Raw genomic sequence first — 27,663 nt, forward strand, 5'->3', positions numbered from 1 at the left:
CCCTCTATCCTGTTGTAGCTTTACGAGAGTTTTCGCTATGAGTGGAATTGGAGGATACATATAGAAGACCTGTGTTCTAGGGGCGAGCAAAAGCGTCTCTGGGGACTGTTTGTCGACGTCCGTAGAGGGAGCAGAATCTTTCCACTTTGTGGTTCAGTGTGGATGCAAAGAGGTCTATGGTTGGGCGACCCCAGCGTTGAAAGATTTTGCTCGCTACACGTGGGTCCAGCGACCATTCGTGGGGATTGAAATTTTGACGAGATCGTCCACTAGGATGTTCTTGATGCCCGCCAGGTAAGATGCTCGGAGATGTATGGAATGCTCCAGAGCCCAAGCCCAAATCTGCACTGCTTCCTGGCAGAGCAGATGAGAGCCTGTGCCTCCCTGTTTGCTTATATACCACATTGCTACTGTGTTGTCTGTTTGTAACAGCACAGTCTTGTTTGAGAGGCAGTCTTTGAAGGCATAAAGGGCATATCTCATCACTCGAAGTTCCAAGAAGTTTATCTGATACTGTTTTTCGAGCGTAGTCCACGTCCCTTGTGTTTGAAGGTTGTTGACGTGAGCTCCCCATCCCAGGTTGGAAGCATCTATAGTTAGGATGACTTGTGGATTTGCCTGTTGAAATGGGAGACCAGCTTTCAACGCTGTTTGATTTGTCCACCAGTGGAGCGACAGACGTAACTGGTCGGTGATTTGAATTGTGTACGACAGTGATTGGAAAGCTTGTAGCCATTGAGATTTCAAAGTCCATTGAGTTCTTCTCATGTCTAACTTCGCCAAAGGAGTGACATGTACTGTCAAGGCCATGTGTCCTAGTAGCACTAGAATTTGATGGGCGGATGCGAACTGGTGATGAATCATAATGTTTACCAGTCATGCCAAATTGTCTGCACAGTCGTTTGGAAGGGAAGCTTTTGCCACTGTGGTGTCGAGGTCTGCTCCGATGAATGTGAGGAGTTGAGATGGCTCTACGTGGGATTTTGGATAATTGATGAGAAATCCCAGAAGGTGCAATAATGCTATTGAGGTTTTCAAGGCAGAGAGAGCTCCCTGCTTGGATGGACTTCTGATTAGCCAATTGTCTAGGTATGGAAAAACATGAATGCTGTTTTTTCTTAAATGTGCAGCCACTACTGCTAGACATTTCGTGAACACTTGAGGAGCAGAGGCCAGTCTGAATGGCAGGACTCGGTACTGGTAATGATTCTTTCCCACTACGAATTGTAGATATTTGCGATGTTGTGTGGAAATTGGTATGTGCGCATAAGCGTCTTGAAAGTCCAGAGAATAGAGTCAATCTCCCTTTTGAAGTAATGGAAGGATGGTTCCCAGAGATACCATCCAACATTTTTCTATGTGTAGAAATTTGTTGAGATTTCGAAGGTCTAAGATAGGGTGAAGGCCGCCTGTTTTCTTTGGAATGAGGAAATAGCGGGAGTAGAACCCTGTCCCTTGTTGAGACCGGGGAACTGGTTCGATGGCCCTGGCAGTCAGCAAAGTTGAGAGTTCTATTTGAAGTTGAGATGTGATGAGAATGTTTGACCAAAGTGGAATGGGAGGAGAATGTGTGGGTATCGTATTGAATTTTAGGTGATATCCCCGATGTGGTATGGCCAATACCCATTGATCTTTTGTGATGAGACTCCATTGGTGTTGGAAGTAATGAAGTTGACCTCCGACTGGTAGGGAGGGCATACGGTTGAGAAAGAGGCTGCTGTTCTCTTGGCACGGTTCAAAAGCCCGCCACTGGTCCAGTTTGGGGTGGTGGCTGGGTCTTTTTTTGCTTCGGCTGACGTGGACGTCCTCTCTGTGAGGGGCAGTATGGCCATGCTGAAGAGGCAGGAGGATAATACCTTCTTGGTCTGTAGAAAGGTCTCCTCGAGTCTCTGCGTAATGGACATCTTAGGGAAGATGTCTGATCTGCTGGCAATTTTGATAGCTGACGGAGAGTCTCATGATGATCTTTCAGCTGAGATACAGTAGCTTGGATCTTTTCTCTGAAAAGATTGTCTCCAACACAAGGGAGATCTGCAAGCTGTTCTTGAACTTTTTCCTAAGGTCAGAAGCCTTAAGCCAGGCCCACCTTCTCGCATTTATTGCAGAAGCAGACAGACGAGTTGATGTTTCAAAGACATCATAGGCTGCTCTTACCTCATGTTTGCCAGATTCTAATCCCTTGTCAACTAATGTAGCTAAAGGTAGTTGATGCTGTTGTGGGAGGTTGTCCACAATACCCTGTACTTGTTTCCATAAGTTCCGTTGGTACTGTGTCATGTACAGCTGGTATGCTGCAATACGTGCTACCAGCATGGACCCTTGATAGACCTTCTTCCCTAAGGTGTCCAAGAATCGTTGCTCCTTTCCTGGTGGGACAGAAGAATGAGGATTTTGTTTCCGAGCCTTCTTCTGAGCGGATTCTACCACTACCGAATGGTGAGGTAGTTGGGGCTTCTGGTATCCTGGAGCATGTTGCACTAGATAAGTGGCATCTGTTCTCTGATTCACTGCAGGGACTGAGCAGGGGTGTTCCCACATTCGTTGTTGCAATTCCAAGAGGACTTGATGGACTGGGATAGCCATGATTTCCTTCGGCACATCCACAAACTGCAATACTTCTAGAACCTTATGTCTATTATCCTCCTCTGTGACTAATTCAAATGGAATTGTATCTGCTATTTCTTTGATAAAATTTGTAAATGACAAATCTTCTGGAGGGGATTTCTTTCTCTCCTCTGGTGGAGAGGGCTCTGATTGCAGTTCCTCTGACTCAGTGTCCGGGTCAACATCCTTCCAAGGTGTATATTGAGGATGATAAGGGGAGTCAATGTCTTCTGGCTGGACATGATGCTTCGATTTAAACAAAGCCTTTGTTGGGATGTGTTGTGGCATCGTTGGAAGTGAGGGCATCGATGGGGAATCGATGGGCCTCGATGGCATCGATGGAAAACGATGCCTTGTATCCCCTGATGGACCTGGATGGATTGGCATCGATGTGTCCTTGAAAGGCATCGAGGGTGTCTTCGGGACTCAATGTCGATGGAGCCCCAATGGTCCTGGGGCAGAATCGGAGTGTCTGCCATCATCCTCCGATGATCTGGGAGCCGGAATGGCCGGAGTCATCGGTGGGGGTATCGGCATCGATGGAATCAATGGCTGCGTCGATGGAGTCGGTGCCGTCGGTGTCGGCGGAAAAACTTGTAATAAGGCATAGAGTCTATTCAGCAAAGGCTGAAAAATCGACTGCTCCAATGCCGATGTTGGTGTCGGTGCCGGCATCGATGGCACTGTCGGAGGCTGTAGGTTCTTCAGAGTCTCAACGACAGCCTGTTGGTCTAAAGTAGTCACTTCTTCCCTTGAAATCGGGGCAGTATCCACTGCCACTGGGGAAGGCATCGCTGGCGCTATTGGCACTTCCACAATTATTCGTGGTGGCACTTCCTCTGACACCGAGCCCGGTGGAGAGCGCCGCGGTTCTTCGTGTACAGCCGGTGGAGTTGGCTCCAGTACACGGACTTTCTTGGGCATTGGCTCGATTTATTTCGATACTGATGTCGATGGGTTACCATCTGCTGGGTCGATGGAGATGCCGCTTTTTCTCCCGATGACCTTTCGATGTTGAAGACAATGCTATCGATGATATCGACGGTGACGGATGGTCGTCGGCCCATGTTTCACCTCGATGTTTGGTTACCGAGGGAGGAGTTACTCTTGAGGACGACATCGACGATGACGATGGAATCTTTTTAAATAATTCTTCCATCTTATCCAACCGGGCATGCCTGCCCTTCGGTGTCATCTGGGCACAGGTTGAGCACGGCGTGGCCTGATCCCAGGCAGAGAACACATACATAATGTGGGTCTGTTATGGACATAGTCCGGTTGCAATCCGGATATTTTTTAAACCCCGATGCCATGATAAAGTTATGACCTAATAACAGTCGATGACTGGCGGGAATCGACAGTAGGATGAAAAATGTACTCACCGAGACTATGTCAAAGGGAGACCCAATTATGAGAAAATTGTGACTGAAAATGTGAAAAGAAAAAGTTTTCTTCTCTGAGAAATGTGAGGAATTTCTTTTTCCAGAGCTCCTGAACTGCTTTGCTACAGCAAGGTGGAAAAAAAGACTGAAGGGAGACCCCTGTGGCTGAGAATATCATGGCATGCTGGGCATGCTCAGTAGGCCCACAGTGCCAGCCAAAAGTTTCTAGAAACTCTTGACAGAAGTTTTCCGTACCAGGGGTCCATCTGATGATGTCACCCATATGTGAGGACTATCATCCTGCTTGTCCTGGGATAATCATTCCATCCCCTTTATCATTTTCGTCACCCTTCTCTGTACCTTTTCTAATTATGATATATCTTTTTTGAGATGCGGAGACCAGAATTGCACTCAAACTTGGTTGCACTATGGAGTGATACAGAGGCATTATGATATTCTCTATTTTATTCTCCATTCCTTTCCTAATAATTTCTAGCATTCTATTTGATTTCTTGGCTGCTACTACACACTTAGCAGAGGATTTCAACATATTAACCACAATGACACCTAGATCTTTTTCCTGGGTAGTGAATCCTAATGTGGAATCGTGCATCACTTTGCACTTGTTCACATGAAATTTCATCTGCCATTTGGATGCCCAGTCTCCCAGTCTCAAATGTGCTCTTGCAATTTCTCACAAACCTCCTCCTCGTTTGTCTCCTTCTCTCCCTCTTTCTCTCCTCTTTGACTTCCTCCTCTTCTCTCTCTTTCTCTATCTCTTCTATGTTTCTCCCTTGTGTGCTACTCTACTCCTACTACAATTTTTCTTGCTCTGTCTGTCCTCTATCTTGAACCATAATACAGGCTGGCAATTGAGCTGGCAATTGAGCTCTTTATATACTAAACACACAAAAAAGTTAACATCTAGTCTAAGGCGTAGTCTCCAGAATTGTAAACAGTATTTTAAATAAGGTCTCACATGGGACTTATACAAGGGCAATAAAGGGAAAAAAGAATATCATGTTATTTACTATGTACTCACTAAATCCTAATTTGCTTATAACATAGTATCATAGTTCCTGGAATCAGGGAAACTCACTTGGAGAACAGCATGGTACTGCAAGACAGGACTCTAGACTAGACAAGAGCCAGTTTTCTGCCTAGCCAGCCCCCTACCCTGCAGGTTGAGCCCTTGGTTCTGAAGGTCAGTAGGTCTTTGTGGTGGCAGTACATGATAGTGAGTCCGTACAAGTTGGAACCAGACGAAACAAGGCATGGCTGGACAGACAAGGCTGGACAGGCATGGTTGGGCAGGCAAGGCTGGGCAGGCTGGCTAGGCTGGAGTAAGGCTTTGACAGACAAAGCAAGGCTTGGTACACAGAGGCAAGATAAGACTGGATACTAGCCAAAACCTGGAACTAGACAAGAACACTGACTGAGACAAGGCAAGGCAAGTACAGAGCCCAGGTACAGGCAAGGGCTAAGCAAGGCAAGAATACAAATTCTGGACTGGCAGGGCACAACAAGCCCAGAAAAGGACAGGACTTTGACAAGTCAGTCCAGGACAGGACCAGACAAGGACAGGACTGAACAAGGCAGATTAGGGCAGGATTTAGACCAGACAGGAAAGGACAATAAAGAACAGAGAATATAAAAGCCTGAAGGCACAGGGCTTTAGGAAGGCCTGGAAGTACCAGAAGGCAGGATAAAAGATAGAACAGGCCCGAAGGCCTCAGGGCAAGATATAAGATAGAGCAGGCCTGAAGGCAGGATACAAGGCAGAGTAGGCCCGAAGGCCTCAAGGCAGGGCAAGGAGCAAGAAGGCCCGAAGACCAAAAGGTGAGGCACAGAATATGAAGGCCGAAAGGTCACAAGTTAAAACAGGAAAGCAAGAAGACCCAAAGGCCACAGAGTAAGACAAGAAACAGGGGCCAGGTCATGGAGCCAAGGGTGACACCATGAGAAGGCAAGGATATGGCAAGGCAGGTTTAAATTTCTGAGACTTGGGCGTGGCAAGAGCAGCGGGGAGGAGCTTGACTTACTGAGGGCCCCTGCAGCCAAGAAGGACTCATGGCAGGTAAGACCAGAGCATGGAGAGGATGCATAGCATGCTTATTTACATGTTCATATATGTTAGTGTTTTCTGAAACTTCTTTACCATGCACATTAAGGCTTTAATTTAATTTAATTTAATTTGAGATTTATAGCCTGCCATTTCAGGGGTTGAAAACCTGTTCAAAACACATAAAGTTGGAGGAGTACATAAAACCATACAACATGTTACAATCAAGGATATAATCAACTTATAGTCAATAGTAAGTTTGTTCCATGTTTCTGAAACAGGGAGACAAATTAGTAGGTTACATGGAAAGATTGGAGATCTTAAATGGTATACCCATTGGGCTAGTCTGAATTTTACTAAGCTATTATTGATTGGATACTGAACTGTGATGTGAGGTTAATGAAATTGGCTCATTTGGGTCATGACAGAGAGGTAGAGTTTTAGGTTTTTACAAAGAGTGATAGGAATGAGGAGTCTAGAGACATGGCAACATGTGATGTGATTACAATATTGGGTGGTCAACCCAAGACTCTTTTCTATCCACCTGATAGTAATAGAGGATAGTTTGGGGCAGGTCAGTGTTAACTATTTGCCTGATGCATTGAAATGTGGTAAAAAAAAAAAATAGATTTTTAGTCCTTTGCAGAAGGTCTGATAGTTCAATTAATGCTTCAGTTCTTGTACCTTTCTGAATCACACAAGTCTCATTTCTTTGGGAGATGGATCTTTCAACTGAGCTTCCTGACTACCTTAGTTACCTTACTGGGGTGTACCAGGACAGTTGACATATGAGATATTATGGACCAATACTTCTCAGAGCCTTAAAAGATAACTAGTTGCAGGGGGTTTATTTATTTAAAATTATTTTTAATTTGCACTCATAACAAAAGTTCAAGGTGTAGGACAGCAATAAAGCAAGTTTGCTTACCATAAGTGGTGTTTTCAGTAGATAACAGGATGAATTAGCCATGATCTGTGGGTGATGTCATCTGGCAACACTGAATAGACTTGTCTCTCCAAGCTAGTAGAGCTTTGAGCTCTACTGAGTATGTGCAGGAGTTTCCATGTGGGTGTTGCCTCAGAAGCCTCCTCAGTCCATGTTAAAGCTAGCAGATCTATAGTCTACTAACCAGGAAGGAGGGCAGGCATCTCAAGACTAATGCATCCTGCTATCTATGGAAAACACTGTTTATAGTAAGCAAACTTGCTTTTTCCATTGATAAACAGGCTGAATTAGCCATGAACTGTGGGAAGTTTCAAGCTGAGAGATACAGTGGAGCATTTACTTGTAAGCAACCCAGACTCCACCGTGGGGAATAGACTATCACTGGATTATGTGGTGCAGGACTACCTACCCAACAGCACTGTCAGAAGAAGCCAGGCTATCCAGACAGTAATGGGACATAAAAGTAGGCACCGAGGACCAGGTAGTAGCATTACAAATGTCTTCAACCAGCACCTCTCATAGATGCGCAATCGAAGAGGCCACAGGTTGAACCTGATGAGCTTGAACCAGATTTGAGAGGTCAAGTCAGCTGCAGCATAGCAATGTTGGATACAGTTTGTAATCCAGTTAGACAAAGTTCATTTAGCAACAGCCATGGGAGTTACATGAACTGCGGATGCCATGTGACCCAGCAAGGTCAAGAGATGACAAGCCGTAGGGGTTTGACGAGATTGCACTGATTTGGCTATGGTTGATAATGTGTGTGCCCTGTTCTCTGGGAGAAACGCTTTTGTCTGGATGGTGTCTAGATCTGCTCCTATGAGCAATATTGTGTGCGATGGAGTCAGATTTGACTTGGGGTAGTTTATTAGAAACCCCAGTGATCGGAGCGACTGAAGTGCTCTCCTTTGAGTTTGAACCCTGATAAGCCAATCTTCTAGGTATGGATAGATGTGGACATTGTTTTTTCGCAAATGGGCTGCTACAACTGCCAGGCATTTTGTGAATACTCGCGGAGCTGATGCGAGTCTGAATGGTAGTACACAGTATTGAAAATGATGTTGACCTACTGTGAATATGAGGTATTTGCGATGAGGAGGGTATATCACAATGTGTGGTAAGCCTCCTGAACGTCTAGAGAGGAGAGCCAATCTTTCTGTTGTAGTAGTGGAAGCATGGTACCCAAAGATACCATTCTGAACTTTTCCTTTTGAGATATTTGTTTAGAGCACGTAGGTCCAAAATTGGATAATTGCCTCCTGATTTTTTTGGAATTAGGAAGTAGCGAGAGTAGAACCCTTGACTCCACTGTTGTCGAGGTACTGGTTCTACAGCATTCGATTGCAGAAGGGTTGAGAGCTCCACCTCGAGGAGCGGGGAGTGAATGTTTGGATTTGAGACTAGATGGGGCAACCCGTTCAGTGGTATAGTGAGAAAGTTTAGATGGTATCCTTGATTGACCACAGTTAGGACCCATTAATCCGTATTGATGGTGTGCCATAGATTGGAAAAATGGCACAAACGACCTCCTACTGGAGTGGAATGGAAAAGAAGGGATTGGCTGCTGCTCTCTATGAGAGAGTCAAAACCCCAAAGCTGGACCTGTCTGTGGGACTGGTTGGGCTTTTGGCGCTCTAACCTGACGAGCCTGACCTCTTTGTGGAGGTTTAGATTGTCGAGGACGAGAATGAGGTGGATAATACCTTCTCAGTTTGTATGTAAACCGTCTAGGATCTCGTCTGAAAGATCTTTTAGTGGTGGATGGATAATCCGCAGGAAGAGCAGACAGCTGACGCAAGGTGTCGTGATGGTCCTTTAATTGTGCAACAGTTTTTTGGATTTTAGTGCCAAATAAATTGTCACCGGTACATGGAAGGTCTGGTAATCTGTCTTGGACCTCTTGTCGTAAGTCAGAGGACTTGAGCTATGTCCAGCATCTGGCACTTATGCCTGCTGCAGAAACCCTGGAGGCGGTATCAAAGATATCATATACCGCCCTTACCTCATGCTTGCCAGCATCAAGACATTTGAGGAGGATATTGTTGAGCCCTTCTTGATATTTGTCTGGAAGAGATTCAGAATACTCTTGGACCCTCTTCCAGAGGTTTCTGGAATATTGAGTCATATTCAGCTGATATGCTGCTATGTGTGCTATGAGCATTGATCCGTGGAAGACTCTTCGTCCGAAGGCGTCTAATGATTTCTGCTCTTTACCTGGAGGTGCCAAAAAATGAGACCTGGATCTTTTAGACTTCTTTTGAGCAGATTCCACAACCACAGACTGGTGGTGCAGCTGTGTGTTTTGAAACCCCAGGGCTGACTACACTAGGTAAATGGCATCAGCTTTCCTGTTTACTGGAGGAACTGTGCCAGAATGTTCCCAGTTACGGTATAGTAAGTGAGAAGCACTTCATGAACTGGGACTGCAATGACCTCTTTAGGTGCATCGACAAATTACAACACTTCAAGCATTTTGTGTCTGGCAACCTCTTCTGTTTGCAAATTAAAGGGAATGGTCTCAGACATTTCCTTAATGAAATTTGCAAATATCAAGTCTTCAGGCAGGGAGCGACGGTGTTCCTCTGGGGGTGAAGGCTCTGAGAGAAGTTCTTCTGAATCATCAGAGTCTGTAGAATCATCCCCTCAGGGATTATAAGGTTGATCACCAGTACCTCTAGGACCCTCAGGTTGATGTATAGGTCCAAATCCAGCCGGATCTGGAGGTGGCACAGATGGGAATAGAGGTGGCATCGATGGGGGCACAGAGGATGGTGATGGCATTGATGGCATCGGTGTTTTCGAAGGACGCTGAGGCGGTAAGGAGCCTGCTGGTCCTGGAGTTGGCTCTGGCATCGGTAGATTCGGTTCCTGATCTGAGGACAATGGAATCGGCATCGGTGGCTTTGCAGGAGCCGATGGCACGGCGGGAAACGGCATTGATGGCAGAGCACCGAATAATGAATCCAGTCTGTCAAGAAGTGGAGCCAGCATGGTAGTAATCAGGTCGGGCATCAGCATAGGGGCCGGTGCCGGTGGAGACTGGAATCCTGGTAGAGCTTGGTTCACTGCCTCTTGGGCAATCCTGTCCAATTCCGCCCAAGAAGCTGGCATCGGTGGCACAACTATCGGGGTGGAGGCTCGGAGGGCGTTGCCGGAGGGTCCACCTGTGTTAATGGAGTCTAGGCTCCCAGCACCGGTACTGGTGGGAACGCCTCGGTGTCCCGAGTCCAGACGGGGATGGGGCCTCATCTCCTCGGGACTTCTTGGCCGGTGGCTCCGTCGATGTCGATGGCCTTCTGATGCCGACATCAGAGGAAGCACTTCATCAATGGCGATGACGATGCTTTTCTCGATGGTCGGTCCGTTCCTTTTCCGGCATCGATGAAGAGGATGTCGATGCCTTGGACCGGGAAGAGGAAGGCGAAGTCAGGTCACTGGCAGCTTTCTGTTGCTTAGATTTCGGTAGCTTCGGAGTCTTTGAAGACACAGGTTTTTGACTCGATGTCGGCTTAGCAGAAGTTGATGGAGATACCTTAAAAAGGAGTTCCATCTTCTCCAAGCGAGCCCTGCGGCCTTTTGACATCATTTGTGAACAGCTAGTATACTGTTGCAAGTCGTGAACAGGCCCGAAACACAAAATGCACACGTCATACTGGTCTGTAATACACATGGTTTTAGGGCACTCGGGGCACTTGCGGAACCCGGTAGCCATATTAGAAAAATAAATGGGTGCACAGTCGGTGACCGTCGGGCACCAAGGAAAGAACCCTGCTGGGAACCAACCAAAAACGACGGAAAAAAAACTTACCAGCGTCGACGAAGGTCGGTGGTCAATGGGGGACCCCGGGATAGGGACAATTTTTTTTTTACTTTAAAGTTTTGAATTCCATGAGGAAAAATTGTGAGGTAAACTCACAGAGCTCCAGAATCTGCAAGGCTATTGCTGCTTTGAAAAAAAGAGACTGAAGGGGGACACCTGCTGGATGCGGGGTTGGTGGCATGCTGGGCACGCTCAGTGTGCCAGTCGGAGTTCTAGGGGCTTTGACAGAAGTGTTCCATGATTGGGCTCCATCCTGATGATGTGACCCACATGTGAGGACTACCATCCTGCTTGTCCTGTGAGAAAGGTTGTGATAATTTTACTGTATAAATGTTGCATCCGTCGGTCTCAGACGGCTTCGCCCGACATGCCTCACCTCTATTTCAGCCTTCTCCACCAGCCTCGGGAGAATGGTGTCCGTAGCGTCTCCTTGCCGCACCCTCCGGCGTCCCCAGAGTGGCTTTGGCACGGCGTCCCGCCATGTTGTACCTGAGGTCTCCTAGGGTGCGCGCATGCCTCACGTCTTATTGCAGTGTTGGCGCGAACCTTGGGGGCATCCCGCTCGAGTGACGTCACTGCTTCTGACTACAAAAGGTTGACCATTTGCTGACTCTCGCTGAGTTAGCAACAGATTGGATTCATTCAGGTCTGAAGCTGCTCTGCTGCTTCTGCTGCTGGAAGCTATCTGCACCCTCCGGGGTTCTACTAACTTGGGTACCCGCTCCTCGTGGGCCCTTTGCTTATTTCCAGGTGCCTATCCTGAATCCAGGTACTCGCTCCTCGAGGGCCTGTGTGTCTATCCTGGTGCCTGCTACCAATTCTTCTACCTGCTGGAACACTACCTATCAGCTACAGAGAGTGAGTACTACTTCACCCAGCCTGTTCATCTACAGCTCCTCGTTGTCTATCTGCATCGGGCCCTACACCTCCATTGTGGAACGAGTCTCCTCTGCCGAGGATCACAGACTGTTGCTACCTATCCTCTCTCTACTGCTTATTTGGAACTCTATCTATTCAGCTACAAGGGAGTGTGTAATAACATCTACCAGTCTGTTTCTCCTACAGCGCCTCATTGGATATCTGCATTGGGGCCTTACACCACCATTGTGGGACGGGTCTCCTCCACCGAGGATCACAGACTGTTGCTATCTAATCCACTCTCTATTGCCACCTCTGGTGAACCATACAAGCTGCATAATAAAGATATATTCTCTGTGTTTGTGCATCTGAGTCTAGCCTGGTGCTACAGTTCCCTTTGGGGCTCCTTCCCATGGGAGACACTATCACTATTGCCCCTGAGAATCCACCAAACACCTCGATATCATAACAATAAATATCTAATATTTTATCGGGTTGTTCTATCAACCCTATGAATAGTAATTCTCCAGTCTAAGACTTCACAATAGAAGCTAATGAATTCACTGTAACTCAGTTTTTCCTTGCTAATGAAACAAAACTGACTATGATGACACTGCTCTGTAGAAACTTTATTACTGCATCTTGTATACTTAGTATTTCATCATCCCTATTTACTCAACAAAAATTGTATTCTTAACAGCTAAATGTTTTAAATATTATGAGAAGTTCAGGCAGAAACATTTTAGAAGCCCTACGCACGCCAAAGCTGAGAGATACGCATGTGACATGGTCTGGCGCTGATGGTGCCGGTGCTGGAGGTTTCAAAATGGCGCCGATCGCCTTTGCCCTCACTATGTCTCAGGGAGCGACCGTCGCTCCCTGTGACATAGTGAGGGCAAAGGCGATCGGCGCCATTTTGAAACCTCCAGCACCGGCAACGAGGGTATGATTGAAGGGATGGCTCCCGGACCCCCCGCTAGACCACCAGGTACATGTAAAAGGTTTTTTGGGGGGTCGGGAGGGTGGGAGAAGCAAAGGGGTAATTTGTAAAGGGTCGGGGTGGGGGGTTTTTTATTGGGCCATCGGCACCATTTTTATCAGTGGTAGCCAAAATGGCGTCGATGGCCCGAGAGCGGGAGATCGTGCCGGGACCCCCCCCACTGGACCACCAGGTAATTTAACATTTTGGGGGGGTTCGGGAGGGTGAGAGAGCAAAGGGGTCATTTGTAAAGGGTCGGGGTGGGGTTTTTTTTATCTGCTCAGGCCTCACTAAAAAATTAACTTCATGTTACAGACTTGACCTGCCCATGCCCCACCCCTTTTTGAACTTTATGATTTGTGCGCATACCGGGAGATATGTGCATACTAGTGCGCTTTTTGAAAACTGCGCAGTGCGCGCCAGACCATGTCACATGCGTATCTCTCAGCTTTGGCGTGCAAAGGGCTTCTAAAATCGACCAGAATAGATTTTGTCCTTTTGTTTCAGAGTAAATTTTATTGCTATAATTCTTATGCTGATTTAATTTTTAAAGTGTTACATAAACATGACAGGTTAAATATTATGCAACCATAAATACACAAAAAGATCTAAGTTTACAATTTATGATTTAAACTCTGTCTACGTACTATCTACACAACAGACAGACGTAAAATGTAAAATCTTAAATATCATGGAACAGTAGCCAATCAGCTGATTTAATTGTCATTTTTTAATTCAGCACATCAAAATCAATAATAAATGGCACATTTTATCACTGAAGCAGACAACTTCCAAAATTTGTATACCACTGTTATTTACTCTTTCCAATAGTACTAGGAATAGGCACACTCCATGAAACTAACCTGTAGTAGACATAAAACAAGTTCTAGAAAGTATTTTCTTCAGTCAGGGCATAATCAAACTATGGAATTTACTGCCAGAGAATGTGCTCAAGGCTAGTAATTTGGCTGAGTTTAAAAAAGGTTTGGATATGTTTCTAGGGGATTGGTCCATTAATCATTATTTAGCTGATTAGCCTTGAGTGTCTCTACTTCCCACTTCTGGGAGTGAGTAACATGGAGTGGCTTTCCTATTTGGAATCTCACCTCGACCTGGACCTGGACTGGTCAATGTTAGAGGTAGGTAGCTGGACTCAATAGAGCACTGGTCTGATCCAGCTTGTAACTTTTATATTCTTTTGCTTAAGGAGGATAATTTTTTAAAGGCCTTTCTGTGGGTAAAACAGTACCCATGGAAATGATTTGTTTAAAAATTGCCTGCCTGATATGTAGGTAAAACTTATGCAGGTATGTCCTATATTCATGTAAGTTTACCCAGACTGAGTGGTGGAATTTCTGGGGGAAGAACTGGGAAAGGGTTTGGACTTATGTGCATGGTTTTGAAGTCTGAAAATTATGCATGTAAATTTTCTAAAAAATGTCCTGCACATAAATTAGCAGGAATAATTGTGTATGGGTAGTTTTAATGAATAATTTTCAAAGGGAACATACGTGCAAAAGTTCTCTTTGAAAGTTGTTGTAACTTCTGTGCATATTTGCCAACTTTCTTGTGCAGGTTGTTATTAAATTACCACCGTAAAGTATAAAAAAGGAGTTGTGAACATACCAGCTTTTGTATACACTATAAATTTTATTCTGGCAACAAGCTGATCTCCCACAAAAGTATCACACTGGTATACTTTTGGTTGTGCTTCTCTGTTCACTTCCAGAATGTTGGAATCATTAGGGAGAACAAGGGGTTGCTATTCAGTAATAAAGAGGAAAAAATGAAAACAATCAATTTCAGATTATTATTTGGCAACAAATATATTATGTGCACATTATGGTGGCAAGATGACAATAGAACAGTTATGAATAAAATATTGGTTGAAGTTAAATCATGACTTTCACTCATAGTTTTTCCAAAAAATGTCAATTTTACCTGACATTTGGCCCACACATTGCCAATCTCAACCACTATCAGTCTGTTAAACTAATTTAGTAGGTAACTGAGATACATGCAGACCAAAAGTAAAATATTCAACTTGATAACATTTTCAACATTTTTTGTGCTGATCACATAAAAAATAGTTTTTAATTTCATCCTAAATTAACAATACAGTTGACATTATCCCAATAAATTGGTCAAGTCGCCAATGGCCGCTATCACTTAGAGTCTGCAATAAAATTTGTACGCCTCATAGCAACCTACTTAAGAATGATTTAGCACAGCTGAGAACCTTCATTACATCAGGCATGCATGTGTATGCATAAAACAACACACATTGGCATACAGAATATGCAAATAGTGTTAAATAGAGTTCATTATCTATTATCACCCTATTCACAAAGAACAGCTAAATACACTGAGGCCTCTTCAGGCACTGTTACACTCTGAAACAGTTCTGAAGTGATGTTAAATAGTAGCGTGCCAGAGGAAAGGAAGGCACATCCCTCCTAGAGGCACCACTGCTGCCTTGAAATTGGCACCTCTTAGAAGTGCTTCACAGCATATCACAGTGGTGGCACCATTTCTGGAGCTTTAGGAGGGAATTTCCAGCGAGAAGAGGAAGAAAGGTGGGGTGCAGAAACCTTCCTTTTGCATAACAGCAAGAGGGACAGGAATTGCACACAGTGTGCCAGAAACCTTTTTGGATTTTGGGTTAAAAGCACAGCCCTACTTGTTTTTGTGTTGTGGGAAGGAAGGTTATGGGGGGTCAGAGCCACACTGGTTTTAGTGACATTGATAAGGGGAACCTCTCTGCTATCTAGCCCTTGTACTTTCATTTATATACACATAGGAAAAAAATGTAAGAAAGGGTAGAAAGGCAATCAGAGATAGTTAAAGCAAGTTTGCTTACCATAAACAGTGTTTTCCGTAAACCTTGGGATGAATTAGCAATGCTGCATGAGTGATGTCATCAGACGGCACTAGGTTAAGCTGTCTCTCAAAGCTTGTAGAGCTTTTAGCTCTACTGGGCATGCACAGATATTTCCACACAAATCAGCATTCCAGATGTCTCCTCAGTCCATATCAAGTGAATAGTTGTCGATGTTTTTAGAAGACGTGTTCTCCAGAGAGGAGGTGGGAATACACGGCTAATTCAACAGGCTATCTACAGAAAACATTGTTTACGATAAGCAAACTTGCTTTTTTCCATTGATGCAATATGAATTAGCCATGCTGCATGGGGAGTCCCAAGCTGAGGGTTGCCACCATAGAGATTCTACATTTTTTCTATATTCATAAGAACATAAGAACATAAGAAAATGCCATACTGGGTCAGACCAAGGGTCCATCAAGCCCAGCATCCTGTTTCCAACAGTGGCCAATCCAGGCCATAAGAACCTGGCAAGTACCCAAAAACTAAGTCTATTCCATGTAACCATTGCTAATGGCAGTGGCTATTCTCTAAGTGAACTTAATAGCAGGTAATGGACTTCTCCTCCAAGAACTTATCCAATCCTTTTTTAAACACAGCTATACTAACTGCACGAACCACATTCTCTGGCAACAAATTCCAGAGTTTAATTGTGCGTTGAGTAAAAAAAGAACTTTCTCCGATTAGTTTTAAATGTGCCCCATGCTAACTTCATGGAGTGCCCCCTAGTCTTTCTACTATCCGAAAGAGTAAATAACCGATTCACATCTACCCGTTCTAGACCTCTCATGATTTTAAACACCTCTATCATATCCCCCCTCAGTCGTCTCTTCTCCAAGCTGAAAAGTCCTAACCTCTTTAGTCCTTCCTCATAGGGGAGTTGTTCCATTCCCCTTATCATTTTGGTAGCCCTTCTCTGTACCTTCTCCATCGCAATTATATCTTTTTTGAGATGCGGCGACCAGAATTGTACACAGTATTCAAGGTGCGGTCTCACCATGGAGCGATACAGAGGCATTATGACATTTTCCGTTTATTCATCATTCCTTTTCTAATAATTCCCAACATTCTGTTTGCTTTTTTGACTGCCGCAGCACACTGCACCGACGATTTCAATGTGTTATCCACTATGACACGTAGATCTCTTTCTTGGGTTGTAGCACCTAATATGGAACCCAACATTGTGTAATTATAGCATGGGTTATTTTTCCCTATATGCATCACCTTGCACTTATCCACATTAAATTTCATCTGCCATTTGGATGCCCAATTTTCCAGTCTCACAAGGTCTTCCTGCAATTTATCACAATCTGCTTGTGATTTAACTACTCTGAACAATTTTGTGTCATCTGCAAATTTGATTATCTCACTCGTCGTATTTCTTTCCAGATCATTTATAAATATATTGAACAGTAAGGGTCCCAATACAGATCCCTGAGGCACTCCACTGTCCACTCCCTTCCACTGAGAAAATTGCCCATTCAATCCTACTCTCTGTTTCCTGTCTTTTAGCCAGTTTGCAATCCACGAAAGGACATCGCCACCTATCCCATGACTTTTTACTTTTCCTAGAAGCCTCTCATGAGGAACTTTGTCAAACGCCTTCTGAAAATCCAAGTATGCTATATCTACTGGTTCACCTTTATCCACATGTTTATTAACTCCTTCAAAAAAGTGAAGCAGATTTGTGAGGCAAGACTTGCCCTGGGTAAAGCCATGCTGACTTTGTTCCATTAAACCATGTCTTTCTATATGTTCTGTGATTTTGATGTTTAGAACACTTTCCACTATTTTTCCTGGCACTGAAGTCAGGCTAACCGGTCTGTAGTTTCCCGGATCGCCCCTGGAGCCCTTTTTAAATATTGGGGTTACATTTGCTATCCTCCAGTCTTCAGGTACAATGGATGATTTTAATGATAAGTTACAAATTTTTACTAATAGGTCTGAAATTTCATTTTTTAGTTCCTTCAGAACTCTGGGGTGTATACCATCCGGTCCAGGTGATTTACTACTCTTCAGTTTGTCAATCAGGCCTACCACATCTTCTAGATTCACCGTGATTTGATTCAGTCCATCTGAATCATTACCCATGAAAACCTTTTCCATTACGGGTATCTCCCCATTTTCCATTTTCCATTTTCCATTTCCATTACGGGTACCTCCCCAACATCCTCTTTTTCATTTTTTTGCAACCTGGACTCCTTTGTGGACAGCAGTCTACTTAGGTGAGAATTGACTTAATACTGCTTGACCTACTGCGCTATCGGCACTTGCTATTTCATCCAAGCAGTAGTGCGACATGAAGGTGTGAATGGGTGACCAGGTAGCCTCTTTACAGATGACCTCAATCGATACATTGGGCAGATGGGCTATCGAAGTTGCTGTGGCATGCACTTAAGGCCCAATATTAAAAGGCTCGCGCACGTAAAAATGGGGGTTACACATTTTATGAAGGGCCCGGCCACGCGTGTGACCCCTGTTACATGCCGAAGTGCCGGCCTAAAGAAAAGGGCGGGCTGGAGGGCGTGGTCTGGAAAAGGAGGGGCGGGCGGGGACAGTGCCATTAGCTGCTGTGCCAGGGAAGCACGTGCCAGCAGCCAGCCGGGACATGGAGTCTACTACTGCTCCAAAGGAGCAGTAAGGTACAAAATAAAAAAAATTATTTTTTTTACATGCCTGTTACATGTTACATGCCCTGTTACATGCCGAAGTGCCGGCCTAAAGAAAAGGGCGGGCTGGAGGGCGTGGTCTGGAAAAGGAGGGGCGGGCTGGGACAGTGCCATTAGCTGCTGTGCCAGGGAAGCACGTGCCAGCAGCCAGCCGGGACATGGAGTCTACTACTGCTCCAAAGGAGCAGTAAGGTACAAAATAAAAAAAATAGGTAGGAGGTAGGGTCAGGGAGGAGAGGGGAAAAGGTAGGAAAGTTAGATATGGGTATAGGGAAGTTCCCTCCCAGTCTGCTCCTTAAATGGAGCAGACTGGGAGGAAACTCGGGAAGCCCTACTCGGGTCGCTACATGTTGCTATTGAAAATCCACCCCTGTGCGCGCAAGTCGCAGGCCTCCATGTAAAGCTCATGTAAATCCATGTAAAGCGCATGTAAATCCATGTAAAGCTCAGCTCTCTGTTGAGCAGTTCTTCGTTTATGTAAACCGGAGTGATTTGTAGTCCCTACAAGAACTTCGGTATATAAAAATTAAAAATAATAATAATAATAATGTTAAAATCCGGAGCACATGTGTACATCGATATAGTATTTTATAACATGCGCATGGTGACGTGCGCATGTTATAAAATTGGCACGTCCATGTGCGTGCACGGTTTTAAAATCAACCCTTTAATATGCTTTTATTGGATGAGACAGCATACAGATTTGGACACATGACAGGATATAATCTAGTTTGATAAAGTTCTTTTCGCAACTGGAGCTCTCAGCCTATTGAGATCATATGATATGAAAAGCTGTGGGGAACAACTATGTCCATTGGTTCTGTGTATGTAATAGGCCAAGGCTCTTTTACAATCCAGAGTGTGCAGTCATAAGAACATAAGAAATTGCCATGCTGGGTCAGACCAAGGGTCCATCAAGCCCAGCATCCTGTTTCCAACACTTTATGTATGGATGTAATTGCTACCAAAGAGATCACTTTCCACATTACGTATTTCAGTTCAGCTGTGCCCAAGGGCTCGTATGGGGCTTCCATTAGAGCTGTTAGGACTACGTTAATATCCCAGGGAACCAGAGGCTTCTGAGTAGGAGGATGAAGATGTAGGAGGCCCCTCATGAATTTAGAGATCAGCGAAAGCATGGATATCGGGGATCTTTCTTCCAGCTGGTGATAGGCTGTAATGGCACTAATATGTACTCTGACTAATGATGTCATGAGACCCCTTTGGGCTAAATCATATAAGTATAGTAATATCTGCCGTCATTTATATGTGAGGGGGTTAATGGAATGCTCCCTGATCATGCTACTGGCCCTCCCTGTCTCGACAGAGTGAACTCCCTCGTGCTTATATTTTACTTCCCTCTTACTGAGGAATTATGTAACATCCTGTTCACTCCTGTTCTTTTGATTGTGCATGTTCATATTGTACCCCCCTCTGAAAGTAGGAAGGGTGGGAAAAGCAAATGTTGCTTACCTGTAACAAGTGTTCTCACAGGACAGCAGGATGCTAGTCCTCACAAATGGGTGACATCACAGGATGGAGCCCTGTACGGAAAACTTTTCTGTCAAAGTTTCCACAAAGCTTTGACTGACACTGGCACACTGAGTGCACTGAGCATGCTCAGCCTGCAATTATCCCTGTGAGCCACAGGTGTCTCCCTCAGTCTCGTCTTGTAGCTAAAAGCGCAAGCGAAACTAAAATAAACGTGAAAACGTATAGAGACCCAACTCCGCGGGGTGGCAGGTGGGTTTCATGAGGACTAACATCCTGCTGTCCTGGGGGAACACCTGTTACAGGTAAGCAACATTTGCTTTCTCACAGGACAAGCAGGATGGTAGTCCTCACAAATGGGTGAGTACCGAGCTGAGGATGCCCGAGAGTGCACCAAATGCACCCAAGATGCGCGAAGGGCGTGATGACGTGGGTGGAGTTTGGAACGGAGGGCATCCTGAAATCCTTAAAGGGTTGGTGGAAGGATGTTGGGTAGTTAACCCAAAAGGAATAGGAGTAGATGGACTGGTCAAACATGGAGCATGCCGGCTAGTCGTATGTAAGCAATAATGGGCTGCGAAGGTATGGAGAGAACTCCAGGTTGCAGCCTGATAATATGTGTACAAGCAGCAGCGGCTGAAGGGAAGCTATTAAGGCTGAGGCGGATGCAACAGAGTGTGGTTACACACAGTGTTGTAGTGAAATGCCTGCTTGTTGGTAGGAAAAGAGATACAGACCGTTTATTATAAGGAATAGGTCTGTTTGCCAACTGGAACTCGCAGCTTGGCTCTTGCCACAGAAGGAAAGAGGTAGGTGGAATTCCTATGGAATGTAGGCAAGATAGGTAGAATGCAAGCATAGCCTTTCTGTCCAAGAACTGGAAAGAATCCTCTCGCTCTGGTGAGAGACAGGTGTTGGAAAAAATGGGCAGAGTATATCCTGAGTAAGGTGAGATGCAACGTCTACCTTAAGAAAGACAGAAAGTTGAACACGTGAAAACCACTCAGTGACGAAGGAACACAGGGTCAGATGAGTATGTAACTAGAAGTGTATAACTCATTGACACTGCTGGCAGAAATAACATTTATGAGGGAAGAATTTCCCATGCCAAACTGTGAAATGAGAGGAATGGAAAGGCTCGAACGGAGAACGTATGAGACTTATAAGCATGAAATATATGTTCCATTCCGTGACTAGTGAAAATAGAGGTGGCTTGATCAGTGGATAATCCATGGTAAGCTGACTCAGAAGGGATGTACCGTAAAACGGGTATCCCCACTCCCAAACGATACACCAATTGGAACAGAGGTGTACGTATGTGGAGGATGTCTGGGGAGCAGAATCCGAGGGAGCAAGAGAAAGAGTGGTGTGGAAAAAGGAAAAAGAAAAAAGGGTAATACCCTTTTGTATGCGTCATGTGGTAAATCTTGCCATTTTGAATGGTAGGATTTATGTGTGGAAGGTTTTGTGATGCTACCAGAAACCTGAGAACATCAGTTAGTCTACGATTTGGGACTGACTGGTGAGAAGGTAGATTGGTTACTGGTGTGATAGATTGAGAAGTATGGAAAGCATACTGGTCTCGGTCAGGGCGAGGGTTAGAGGAATAGTGAACTCCGTCCCGAATCAACATTAGAAGAGTGCTGGCTATGAGAGGCAGCAGAAGAGATATATTTAAGAGGCCCTTGATGGAAGAAAGGCATCTATGGGAACACATTGGAAACATGTGTAGGGAGTAGAATCTGTGCACCTTATGGTTCGATTCAGACGCAGAGGGCAAGTTTGGTTGACCTCAGCATTAGAAGATTTTTCTCTTTACACATGTAGTCGGAGACCATTCGAGAGGATAGAAACCTACATGGAGAAGGTCTGCTAGTGCGTTCAGAAAATCTCTTAGATGAATGGCCCGAGGATGCATGAAATGAGCAGGGCCAAGGATAGAGCTGCACAGCTTCTCAGCAGGGCAGCTAAGGTAATGCGTGCTTGTGTGTTAGAAAGCACATTGTCCCTATGCTGTCTGTCTGTATGCACAAAGGTTTGTTGCAGAGGCAGTATTGGAAGGCATAAGGGTATAACTCATGACTATAAGCTTCAGGAAGTTTATGAGAAAACTGTGCCTGGAGTGGATAGACGCATGTAGGGTTGGGAAGCTTTTAGGCCAAACTTTACAACCCTAAGTAGATGCGAGCATGAGCAGAATCAGACTAGGTTTTGGTTCTAGATCTGGAATATGGATTAGGGACGAAGCAGTTGCACAGCTTAGACCCACTAATATTGTAATGTCACTGAATGTAACCCATAACAAAACCTTAACAATAATCCACAAAGTCATAAAAAACTCTTCTCCAATTGAACTCACCATCCCTTTACAACTTCACACCTCTTCCCGTCCAACGAGGCTAGCACAGAGAGGCACGCTAAAGGCCCATCCACTTAAAACTTCACTTAGTAAAAGAGCGCTTTCCACCGCCGGACCTAAACTCTGGAACTCTCTCCCTCCTGACCTGAGATTGGAACAATCGACACCCACCTTTAAAAAGAGACTCAAGACATGGTTGTTTAATCAAGCATTCTCCTAATCCCAATAACTATTCGGAACTTTTCAACAATCGACCTCAGGCCCGACACAGTCAATTCCGAAAATATATTCTCCTATTTTATATTGTATTTAAATTGTACTCTCCTTGCTCCGTTGAAGTTATTGCTCTCATTAAGTTATTTTATTTATTTCCAAGTTCAATCTTCCCTGTTCTCTGTAAGACATTATTCTATATACTGTCAATTTTATTGTTATAATGTAAACCGAATTGATTAGTAACTTTGTTACTAGAACTTCGGTATATAAAACTGTTAAATAAATAAATAAATAACAGTTTTCTATGAGGAAAGTGCATAGTGAAAAAACCCCATGGCCCGACAATGAAGAATTGAGGGCCTGAGGTAATAGAAGATGCATGCAGGGACATGTAAAAATTTATTAGAATGTCTGCATGTATGCTGGACAGGAAGGTCTTTATGACTGTGGTGTCTAGAAGTGTTGTATAAGGGATTCATGGCCCCCCCTCCCTTCCCCCATATGCGCTTTGTAGCGCTTGGGGGAGTGTACCGGGACTTTGGTACAAGGTGGAGTGGCCGCTCTGATATCTGGCCAGATGGGAGACCGGGGGTTGTCCCAGTGGAATGGCTGAAGTAATCTGGATATCATGTAAGCTCCCACAGGAGTGTGAGCGGTAAAGTCGTACTCGCATTTCTGTGTGCTCTACAAGGCGACACTAAGACCTTACGTCAGGCTTCAAGGTGGACTTGTACTTGAGGCAATATTTGCTGAAGCTCGTGTTTAGCAGATCAGCGAATGCACCTGAACCTTGGTTTTGAAGCAGGAACCAGAGGACAGAGCATTAATCAGTACAGAGCCTCATTGCTGGAAAGGGGAGGAAGCCCTGATGCAATCCCAAAGAAATGAAAGAGGGGTTCTCTTGGTATTGTGGCTAACATAGCTGGCATAGCGATATGTGACACTAATACAGTTCTTGAAAGGCACATGACCCAGAACTTTTCGAACCATGTGGTCCGAATTAGAGAACACATCTCAAAGGGAATGCCGCAGAAGCGAGTACTTACCACCCAATGTGGATCGCCGCAGGACAAGCCGGTGAAGATTGCTGGCTCCAATCTCTGGAGTCCTCGAGGGGTAGGCCGTGGACAAAAACGTCCGCCTCACTCTGAAACCTGGTATGGTGGCACAGGTACAGAGGAGACAGGCCGGGCGTGATTGGCATTTCGACTGCTATTGATAACAGAGGGCCAGAATCCCGCACCACTGGATGGTGGGGCATGCCGGAACAGGGGAGCCAATTAACGAGCTCATGATCCCTCCCCTCATTGCAGTGGCTCGATGTGTCGTGACGCCAATGCAGAATCCGTCGGACCTCGATCCAGTGTTTCTGGATCACCCAGGGCTGCCAAAACTGTACGGATCAGTGCGGATGGCAGTGGTGGTGATGTTGCTCTGCCTGAGCATTGTCCAGCATCAAGAAGGATGGCACCAATGTGCTGGATGGTGTCAGCGGCGGATGATCACTGTGTCGGCGACGATGGGTGCCACGGTGCTCGGCCCGGTCTTTACCCAGTGCCGAGATGGAAGCCCTCGCTGTCCTGGATGGCGATAGATGACAGATTGTCAGCACGCCTGCTCTGCTAATAAGGGGCTTGAAAAAAAACCCCAAAGCGTGGAGCATTGTATGCAGGCGAGGGCATTACGTGGCGGTGCTATGTCAGTATTGACAGTATCGATGGCAGCTGAAGCGGCCTCGAAGGCATCGTCAAAATTGGATATGAAAAAACGTTGATGACTCGGCCAGAGTAATGATGCCAGTGATAGAACACTGACAGCATCGGCATAGGTATCTATGGGAACGATGTGGTATCGAATAGTCGAGAAAAACATTGTCATTATCAAAAAGAGATACCGGCATCAATGGAGTCGGTGACCGCATCGATAGGAATATCGAGGACACCGAGGGCACCGAGGGCATCGATGCATGGGGCGGGCGCCAACGTCTTCAGTGACATAGCCATGGGCATCGACAGTATGGCCAAGGACGTTGACGGTATCGATTGGACCAACTCAGGTAGCAAATGTGTGCGTGGAATCGGTGCCACGAACAGGGGTGTCAATGGCACCGACCTGGGCACCGATGGAATCGATGTTGGCATGGACCCCATGGATGGAAGAGACACCGACATCGATCGATCCATCCTGGCATCGATGCCAGCCATGAAATGGGCATTGGCATTGATGGCATCCATGGAAAAGGTATAGGCATGGATGCCCATCGATGGAATCGACCTGACATGGATGCCCATCGATGGAATCGACCTGGGGATCGACCTCCACTGATGGGATCGACCTGGAATCGATGGCCATCGATGGAATCGATCTGACATCGATGTCCATCGATGGAAACCACCTGGGCATCGATGTCCATCGATGGAATGGGCCCTGGCATTGATGTCCATCGATGGAATTGACCTGGCATCGATGTCCATCAATGCCCATCGATGGAAAGGCTCTGGACCTCCATGGAAAGGCTCTGGACATCGATGGCATCCATAATTTAAGGGATGGCATCGAGGAAAGTGACCCCGGCATCGATGGAAGTGTCCCGGGCAACGGTGGCATCGACACGAGTATGGATAGCAGCGACAAGACAAGGTGTGCATCGAGGGCATTCACCCGGGTAAGGCGGCACCGAAGGAGCCCAAGGAAAAAACAGCGCGAAGGAGTAAAAAACCTGGCAGCACTGATAAAAACGATGCAGGGAGGATGGCATCAGAGTACCGCGGGGGAGGGGTACTGATGGCACCTAAAAATCCAGGGCGGTCTGAGGGGGGTACCTACAGTAGCGATGGGGCATCGACTGCGCGGGGGTACCGGGGAAAAAAGGACCCGAAACTAAAGGGGCCCTGGCAGTAACGGAAACCGTTGAAGTCCCTGTCCCACTAGCGCTAATAACCAAGCAGAGTGTCACAGAGAGACACTCGCAGGCTATGTGTAGCTAACTGAAAAAATAGGGAGAGGGAAGGCCTCAGTCGGTTAGCAGGCCAGAAGGTGACAGGAACCGACCGAAAAAATAAGTCAAAGTACTCATCGAGCGTCATAAAAACGTATGCGGAGGGAGACCCGTGCAGGGAAAAGTGTCTATTGAAGTAAAAAGTAAAGTGTTTCCATGAGAAAAAAGTTAAAATTTCCTCACAGAGCTCCAACCGCTATGTTTACTGCAGAGTGGAAAAAAGAAGACTGAGGGAGACATCTGTGGCTCACAGGGATAATTGCAGGCTGAGCATGCTCAGTGCACTCAGAGTGCCAGTGTCAGTCAAAGCTTTGTGGAAACTTTGACAGAAAAGTTTTCCGTACAGGGCTCCATCCTGTGATGTCACCCATTTGTGAGGACTACCATCCTGCTTGTCCTGTGAGAATAAATGTTTCTAAATAAATAAATAAGTAAATAAATAAATAAATAGATAAATAAATAGATAAATAAATGTTGTATATCAGTTCCATTTTAAAGCATAATTCTTTTGTGTGGAAGGCTTTTGGGCTATCAATAACTTTTCCTCAACATCGGTCGGCAGATTCCAGTGTGCTATATTCATGCATTCAACATCCACACTGTGAGGTTGAGGGAAGGCTGGAATTGATACAGGAGAGAGCCTTCCTCTTGGGTTAGGAGTGTCAGGCTGCACCCTAATTTTTGCAGAGGGTTGGTTGAAAATTGTGTAGGATATGCATACCATGGTTGTCTCAGCCATGCCGAAGCTATCAAGATCTTCTTGGCATGTATTTCTATATCATTTTGGAGATTAATAGAATTGGGTGAAATATATTGAAAAGGCCCTTGTGCCATAAAATTAAAAAGGTATCTGGCACTTCCCTGTATGGACTGGGATGAATGGAGAAGAAGTGTTTCACTTATCTGTTGTTTACTATAGCAAAGAGATAATATTCACAGCCACCCTCATCAGCAGAAAGGACTTTGTGCAACCTCTTGTGACAAAGTCCTTTTGTGCAGGCAGAACACTCTGCTTAGTCTGTCCATTTCTGTGTTTTCTATTCCCGGAAGATATGCTGCTCACAATGTTGCACCACTGTGGTCTGCCCAATTCCATATCCGAAGGGTTTCTTGTTCCCCCCCATTTGTTTACAAAGAACATGGCTACTTGGTTTTTGTAATTTATTAGGAAACCTAGTTGCTCTAGACATGTCACAGTTGCTTCCATGTCCAACCGTAGAGCTTCCTTGGAAGGGGCAGTGACTAACTAATCATCCAAGTATAGGAATAGCTGTATTCCTGCTCATCATAAGTGTGCCACTGCCATAGTTAAGCATTTTGTGAAGACCCTGGGGATAGACGATAGTCCAAAAGGAAGAACTTTATACTAATAGTGCTTTTCCCACACCTTGAAGCAGAAGTATCGACAATAGGATAGGTATATGGGGATATGTGCATATACATTTTTTAGGCTGAGAGGGCACATCCAGTGGCAAGGTTGGATAAATGGCAATATTGTCCCCAGAGATGTCATTTTGAACTTCTCTCGGTGGAGATGTTTGTCAAGTGTACTGAGATTTAAGATGGGGCAAAAGCTCACCGATTTTTGGAAATGAGGAAGTGTGAGAGAATGCCCCTAGTTTTCTCCTATAAACCTGTACAGGACCAGCTTAGATGCCTGATCCACCTTAAATCCCTAAAAGGGAGAGTGCACTATGGGCGGGACACTGTGGAGCAGGAGCTCAGAAGCTGTGACCAGCTAGAGGGAAATAAGAGTGGAAGCCCAGCTGGGTCAGAGAGGCCCCCATCACTCAAGGAGTAGGACCACCTGAACCTCTCTGGGAAATTGAATTGTAAAGAAGACTGTGAAGATCGGCAGTAATTGTGAAGCTGAGTTTGCTGTTTGATTTAATAAAGAGAAATTGTATAAGAAAAGGCTAGAGTCAGCGAGCTAACTGCTCCAGCTCAGAGGATTTTTCTCTGCCAATCCTTACATATGGTGTCAAGCATGGGATTTTTTTCTCTAAATCTGGTACAGAGAAAAACCCAAAGCCTCCAGAAGGAAGGAAAAAAGTTTATGTGTGCATAGCCTGCCAGAAGTTTGAAGGCAAGCACTGCTGTAGTTTGCACCAGAACACAGCGAGAAGTTTATTTGGAAGGAAGAAAAGTTTGTTTGCTGTAGTGTCTACCAGAAGCAACTGAAGGCAAAAGGATGTGGCTCACAGAGCACACTGACGCCAAGCAGCACTGCTAGGACTGCAGAGCACAAAAAAACTGCCTTTAAAGCAGAGAGTGGTTGGTGGGGACAGAAGAAGAGTAGGTTTAGGTTTTCTCTGTCCAAAGTGAGCACCTGTATCAAAAGTATAGTAAGAGCCAGTGAGGCAGCTTTTGTTTTACTTTTTTGAAAGAAAGTAGAATA

The 27,663-nt window shown here is 45.3% G+C and overlaps 1 protein-coding gene across 1 annotated transcript in view; it reads right to left on the reverse strand.

Moving 5' to 3' along the window:
• The window catches only part of SPACA1 (sperm acrosome associated 1), a 514,089-nt gene that overhangs the window by 204,256 nt on the left and 282,170 nt on the right, over window positions 1-27,663 (reverse strand). The window contains exon 5 of the mRNA XM_029595429.1: window positions 14,278-14,413. Coding sequence (XP_029451289.1) covers window positions 14,278-14,413 — 136 coding nt within the window. The remainder of the gene's footprint in view (window positions 1-14,277; window positions 14,414-27,663) is intronic.

This window comes from Rhinatrema bivittatum, chromosome 3 (genome assembly GCF_901001135.1).
Source record: "Rhinatrema bivittatum chromosome 3, aRhiBiv1.1, whole genome shotgun sequence".
NCBI lineage: Eukaryota > Metazoa > Chordata > Amphibia > Gymnophiona > Rhinatrematidae > Rhinatrema > Rhinatrema bivittatum.